A 7,444-nucleotide genomic window follows, 5' to 3' on the forward strand; every position below is an offset into this window, starting at 1 on the left:
ATGCAGCTGGGTTCTCTTGTCGGACTTGCTAAAGACAGCTGCCATGAAGACCATTTTTGTTTCTCAGCCTTAGCAAATTCAGGAAATCTACTTTCAGAGTTCCATTGGCTGTGCAGGATTCATATAACAACAGCCAATGGCCACATCATTAAATGCAATATCCCAACATGATTTCTGAAGAAGGGTCCCAGCTCGAAACGTCAACTTTCCTGCTCCTCTGATGCTGCCTGGCCTGCTGCATTCCTCCAGCTCCACACTGTGTTATCTCTGACTCCATCATCTGCAGTTCTTACTGTCCCAACATGTTTTCCAGTTTGAGAACATGCTTTAAAATGAATCCGAAGAAATTCCTGTTTGTTTTGAAATTAAACTTGTTCATTTTGGTGGAAAACCCTAACTGTCAACAAAATACCCAGATATTGACAGGGGCATGTTTATTTGAGCAGGAAGGTTCAGTCACAGGACCTGGAAGTTTGAGTTTTCTTTCCTGGATCTTAGCTTGACTGATGAGCTGGATTCCCAATTGACGGGGAGTACTTCAGAGGAGGCCAAAGCAGGAGTAACAAGATAACCAACACCTCATTAGCAGGATTGAAAGGAGCGGTAGGTCTCATAGAATCCCTACAGCGTGGTAGCAGCCATTTGGCCCATCGAGTCCATACTAATTCTCTGAAGGGGGATCCCACCCAGACATAACCCCCTACCCTATCCCAGTAAGGCTGCAATTCCCATTGCTAATCCACGTAGCCTGCACCTCCCTGAACATTATGGCTAATTTAGCATGGCCAATCTCCCTAACCTGCATATCTTTGGATTGTCGGAGGAAACCAGAGCACCCAGAGGAAAACTACACAGACATGGGGAGAATGTGCAAACTCCACTCAGACAGTCACCTGAGGCTAGAATCAAACCCGGGTCTCTGGCACTGTGAGGTAGCAGTGCTAACCACTGAGCCACCGTGCTGCCCTTAAATTCTCCGTCTTTGATCCTTCAAATTAATGCTGGGATTTTGATCTGACCCATGGGGGACAGCTGCCTGTTCCAATAGGGAATTCTTTGCTTGGAAAGTTCAATGCAAAGGAAATAAGTTTGTAGGAGAGGATTGATGGGAAGTGCTCCTCTTTCTGATCCACTGGAAGTGCTTTAAGGGCACAACATTTTCAATAAAAACACTTCCGCCCTGTGTGAGCTACAAAATTGTTTAAATCTAAGGCTTCCAGCATCATTATAACATTTAAATGACCATAGGGCAGTTGTCAAGCAGCACATTTTGACTACTCCACTATGAAACATCAACTCAAATATGAAAACAAGGCAGGAAGGGGAGCATAAAGCATGTTTCATTTTCTTGCTTCCATTCCAGACCTGTGTCTCTGACTCTTTTTTTCTCCTTTTGTTTAACTATGTCTTTTTTTCTCTTCATGGCCTCTCCCATGCCTTTTCATGTTCCTAGCTGTTTGCACTTTTGTCCTTTCAATGCTTTTTCATTGCCTCACTGAGATGATCTTTTATATCATTTAACAATTCTCCACTTGTCTATTATGTAGTTTGTAGGTCATTAAATTCTTGAATTTTCTCTCCATGACTGGGATGTCTGTAGTCTGTGTCTTACACTTAACCCTACCCCCGCCTCAATCCCATTAAATTAGTTTCTTATCTTTTAGTTTTTAATTCCGGTCAAGGACTATGTCCAAGATATTAACTCTTCCCTTCTCTTCACTATCTCACATAGATATATTTCATATAGATATAGATATATTCTATATTTCAAGCTTTTTTTTGTTTTTGTTGCACATTTCCTGCATTTCAGAGCCCAGTTCGGGTCCTAGCTGCTTCAGCGGAGGCTGCATTGTCAAGATATGCCCAGTGCAGACTCATGGTGGCAATGACATCGGTGGAGGCAAGATGATGCCGAAGAATGGCGACACTGTTCCAGCGGTGACAGTGCTCATGGCTCTAGGCTATGACTCAGCATCGGTACCTGACGGTGGAGGTGATGGCATTCCAGCTGTGGTGGCACACGGGGACTCGGAGCACCCTGAGTGCTCACAGACTGAGGGATGGACTTTGTGGCTTTGTTTTTCTGATGGCGAGGACTCATGGCAGAGACTGGGCATAATTTAGACTTTTCCTTATCTTTTGGCTATTCCTTTTATTTCTGCTTCAATTGTTAATCCTGTCTTTTATATCCTAAAATGGCGCCAGAGAATGGTGACTTTGTATACTTTTCATTGTACTCATGTACTCATGACAATAAAACATAAACCTAAATCTATGAGCCACAAGCTAATAATGCAACTAGGTGACGTAGACATAAGGTTTTGGACACGAGGTACAGTAAGTATATGAAGAGGATTTTTATTATTCAGTGTGATAATACCTAGAGTCTGCTGCCCTTGGTAGTAGTGGAAGCAGAAACAATGATTTTAAAAGGACATTTGATAGGAACATGAATGGAGTAACACATCATAGTAACTGGGATCGATCATCTATGGGAGTGGAACTAACTGGATTATTCCACTGAGAGTTGACATTGACTTGATGGGCTGGGTAGCCTTCTGTGCTGAAAATTACTCCATGGGTTGGATTTCACAGGGTGCAATGGTTCTTGCACTTGCAGCTGAAGATGCTTTGGGGAAATGTATCATTGGGAGCAGTACAAATTGCATTTTGCCTCTATCTTAGGAGGACATCCTGCCTTAGAGAGCTGTTAGCCAATTGGATGCCCAGAACTGCTAGGTGGGAGTGTAAACTGATGTTAGGAACACAGGGAGTTCCAGTATGTCAAAGATCCCAGATATGCCCAGGGCCTGGGGTCTCAGTGAGGGTGGTGTGCTCTGGGTTCAAGAGGGTAGGGATAGTGGTGGAATGGTTAAATAGGTGTAGATGGTGGGATGGTGAGGTTCCAAGGGCTTTTAGGACCACAAGAGGGTCACCCCTTGCATGACATCAAGCTCTGCAGATTACACCAGTCCAGGCAATTAAAGCTGCTGGACTTTCTGCATGGTGTGCAGCGGCTCCTGCTGCATGTACAATACCACACAAAATAGGATAAGATCTCTAAGTGGCCATTAATTGGTGATGTAAGAGCCTTAAAGGGAGGGATAGGGGAGGGGTAGGGGTGTAGGAGCCTTGGCATCTTCCCAGCCCCCATAAAATTTCAGTTTGGGGGATGAGTAGCCAGGTGGCAATAAAGCCAGTTGCTGGGTTTCACTTTCCTGCTCTACTTCAAACCAACAGGATGTCGAATGTAAAATCCAGCCCTCCTCATGACCCAATTTTGCTCTTTTCCTTGCATCAGTGGCAGATACTACTGGTACTGCACGGGGGTAGGGGTAGGGTGCTTTGCAGCAGGGTCATTGCTGGAACCCTGGAGGAAAGGTAGGACAGGCATAATCATTGGGGTTGGTCAGCAAGGCCCAAGTGAAGGCAGGGCCATGGGGTTTCCTTTAAGAGGTAGGCAAGGGCATGCCATATTGGTAGCCCTTGGTTCTGGCATGGCACTCCATTGACCTGGGTTGCCCAAGTAGGAGGGATTTGCCTCCACACCAAGCCATAGGCACGTTGAGCATTGTTTAGCTGGCATGTTGCCCACATGGTGTGGCAATGCCGACCACGAGTATACCAGCAGTGATGGTGGGGTAAGGCCCTTAAGTGGTTACCTCAAGGCCTCAAATGGTATCTGAGGGGGAGCACTGTCCTTGACCCTTTCCATTCTGAATTTAATTGTGGTGAGGTGAGTCAGCAACGTGTTAGAGTTTCCACCCCATTACACACTCCGGCTGGCCAACTCAGCTCTGGGGGAACATTAAATTCCTGCCATTATCCCTTTGTCCTTTTCTACCACTGTTTTCAGACATGCTGATTATTTCCAGAATTTTATATTGTTTTTATTTGAGCTATCCCCCACAGCCCTGACTAATGATATCCTTATTCAGCTATGGACAGAAGCTGAGCACATTTTCAGTGAAGCCTAAAAGTCTGACTGAGAGATATATCTTCAGACCTTGGCTGTCTTGTTATTTCAGCTTCTGGTAACATTTCAACTCCATTTCTCTGTTGGCAACTTAAGAGTGGTGGCTGATTGTTCTTTCAGCTGTTTCTGCCTTCATTTCAGCCACAACCCATCCTAGTGAACCTAATTTGCAGAAACACAACTTGAAAACATGAAACCCATTTCTGAAGAAGGGTCTCAACCCAAAACGTCAGCTTTCCTGCTCCTCTGATGTTGCTTGGCCTGCTGTGTTCATCCAGCTCTACACCGTGTTATCTCTTGAAAACATGTATAATCTGATATGTAATATATCTGGTCTCCCTATTCACAGCCATTCAGATTAACATTTCAAATGGCTTCTGTACCTTTAGGAGTTGTTTCTTTTTATACTTAATCTAAATTTTGCAGCAATATTATAACAAAACGACTTGAAGGCTATATCAATAAAAGTTCCAAATTGTTATACCAACATTTCAATGTATTACGGAGGAAGTAATTCATTGCCAAAGATGTCAAATTCCAATTTAAAGTTAAACTGAGTTCTACCTACCTATTCAGGTAAAAGATGTCATAGCACTCTTTGGAGACTAGATAGCTCTCTTGAACAACCAGGCTGTATCCAACAACATCAAAATATTATGCTGTCTTATAATGTGTCTACTGTTCGAGGGACAGAATATTAGTAGAATGGATGGCAGAGGCATTTCGGGGAATGTTTCATCTATGAGTATCCTTCAGCTTTGCAACAGTTCTCCTGCAGCAATAAGTTTTGGATTAACATTAGTATCCTCATATGCTCTTGGACCTGATTCTGCTTCTATTCTTCCACACCTGGATATATTTAGATTGCAAAAGTATAGAACCTTCAGTATATAATGATAATCTTGAGACCCTGGCAGGATTGTACTGTAAGGTCTGCCCCATGATCTACCAAGGCCTCTGAAACATTACCAGTTTGTTCTACTACTATTCTTGTAGATGCATAGACCAAATTTTACCTGCAATTTCGACACTGTCAATAGTCAGGGTCCCCATAAGCCATCCTTCAAGTTTCTGTTGTCCTTTAAACAAACCTCAGAATAAAATAATCATGATTGCTGTCTGGGGATTTACCAATTAAGGTGAATGCTTCAACGTTGCTAATCAACTGGGAGACCAGATGTACTGCACATTAGATTGTATATTCTTCCATGTACATTGGTTTTATTCAAATTAAGTTGATTAAGTTTAATTCTGGCTCTTTCTTGCCTCAGATGATATATTTTGTCAGTTCTGAATTTAGTCCTTTGTGGTTTGTGAATAGAATTAAATGGTGTCCCTAGATGTGAGTGACACCAATAATCCATGGAAAAAAAAGAAAATTTCATTGCTCTGTTACTTCAATTTTACTTTTCCGTGGAAAAAGTAACAAAGTTGGTTGGCCTGGTGGACAAAGTATTAGTTCTTGTTCGATGCATCAGTGCACTCCTGATATTGAAGAAATGTCAAAAGCAGCCAAGAATTGCCCAGGGACGTAGAGATTGAAGACAATTGTTAAATTGACTAATGCTAGAAAAAGGTGACCATTGTACAGATTGCAGCGAATGGCATGGTTCCATCATCACTTCCCGAATGAACTTTAGCCTCAATTGGCAGTTATCTGTGCAGGGTTGTAAACGTGGCTCAATGGGTGAAAATGAATGAAGACAGACAATTGAAGTTACATATCAACACCATTATCTCTTGATTCCAAAAAACTCAGGAGTAGAAGGGCTCTAGAGGCTGTACCCATTTTCAGAAATGTAGTTGCGTCAAATAAAATTCCTGCAGTTTAGCTTTAAACAAAAAATTACATTTTGAAGACAAGGGAATAGTTGGCCTTTATTGCCAAGTATAAATGAGCGTACAATCACAGTGCATACACAAAATTCACTCAATAGAAAGATTTTGTGCAAATGAAGCTGCTGGCATAAAGGGCAGCCTCAGTGTGCTGCTAATTATGAGGAGAACTGACGAAATTTGAATTCATAACATGCCCTGGTCTAGCACATTGAAATCATGGCAGTCAATCAGAAAAATGGTCTCCTTGTGTGGCATTTTTAAATCCCACAAGAGAAAACAAAATTCAAATGGAAAAGAAGCTCACCGGTTTTCCTGGATCTCCTTTAATGCCAAGCCCTGGTGGACCAGGTAACCCTGGACCTCCATGTTCCCCCTGCAGAAATGAAAGGAAAATGTATTCTACTCAATATTCGTAAAAAGGACTAATCTAAAGTAGACGTAGCTTGGAGTAAAATGATCTGATTTTTAACAGCTATGGTGAGAAAAACTTTACACCTTAAATTTGAATCTTTGTGTTAGGACTGTGACAAAAGTGAATGCTTTCTTACAGGGACAACAAGGTGCAGGGCTGGATGAACACAGCAGGCCAAGCAGCATCATAGGAGCAGAGAGGCTGACGTTTCGGGCCTAGGCCCTTCATCAGAAAAGGGGGAGGGGAAGGGGGTTTTGAAATAAATAGGGAGAGAGTGGGAGGCGGATAGAAGAGGGATAGAGGAAAGGATAGGTGGAGCGGAAACAAACAGGTCGAAGAGGCGGGGATGGAGCCAGTAAAGGTGAGTGTAGGTAGGGAGTTAGGAAGGGGATAGGTCAGTCCAGGGAGGACGGACAGGTCAAGGGGGCGGGATGAGGTTGGTCGGTAGGAAATGGAGGTGCGGCTCGAGGTGGGAGGAGGGGATAGGTGGGAGGAAGAACAGGTTAGGGAGGCAGGGACGAGCTGGACTGGTTTTGGGATGCGGTAGGGGGAGGGGAGATTTTGAAACTTGTGAAATCCACATTGATACCATTGGGCTGCAGGGTTCCCAAGCGGAATATGAGTTGCTGTTCCTGCAACCTTCGGGTGGCATCGTTGTGGCACTGCAGGAGGCCCAGGATGGACATGTCGTCTGAGGAATGGGAGGGGGAGTTGAAATGGTTCGCGACTGGGAGGTGCAGTTGTTTATTGCGAACCGAGCGTAGGTGTTCTGCAAAGCGGTCCCCGAGTCTCCGCTTGGTTTCCCCGATGTAGAGGAAGCCACACCGGGTACAGCGGATGCAGTATACCACATTGGCAGATGTGCAGGTGAACATCTGCTTGATGTGGAAAGTCTTCTTGGGGCCTGGGATGGGGGTGAGGGAGGAGGTATGGGGGCAGGTGTAGCACTTCCTGCGGTTGCAGGGAAAAGTGCCGGGTGTGGTGGAGCTGGAGGGGAGTGTGGAGCGGACAAGGGAGTCACGGAGAGAGTTGTCCCTCCGGAAAGCAGATAAGGGTGGGGAGGGAAAGATGTCTTTGGTGGTGGGGTCGGATTGCAGATGGCGGAAGTGTCGGAGGATGATGCGTTGGATCCGGAGGTTGGTGGGGTGGTACGTGAGGACGAGGGGGATTCTTTTTTGGTTCTTATTGCGTGGACGGGGTGTGAGGGATGAGGTGCG

At 44.5% G+C, this 7,444-nt stretch overlaps 1 protein-coding gene across 1 annotated transcript in view; it reads right to left on the reverse strand.

The window, feature by feature from the left end:
* col28a1a (collagen, type XXVIII, alpha 1a) overlaps positions 1-7,444 on the reverse strand; it is a 209,970-nt gene that overhangs the window by 76,841 nt on the left and 125,685 nt on the right. The window contains exon 20 of the mRNA XM_048613944.1: positions 6,120-6,188. Coding sequence (XP_048469901.1) covers positions 6,120-6,188 — 69 coding nt within the window. The remainder of the gene's footprint in view (positions 1-6,119; positions 6,189-7,444) is intronic.

The sequence above is a fragment of the Rhincodon typus genome, chromosome 2 (genome assembly GCF_021869965.1).
Source record: "Rhincodon typus isolate 14 chromosome 2, sRhiTyp1.1, whole genome shotgun sequence".
Taxonomy (NCBI): domain Eukaryota; kingdom Metazoa; phylum Chordata; class Chondrichthyes; order Orectolobiformes; family Rhincodontidae; genus Rhincodon; species Rhincodon typus.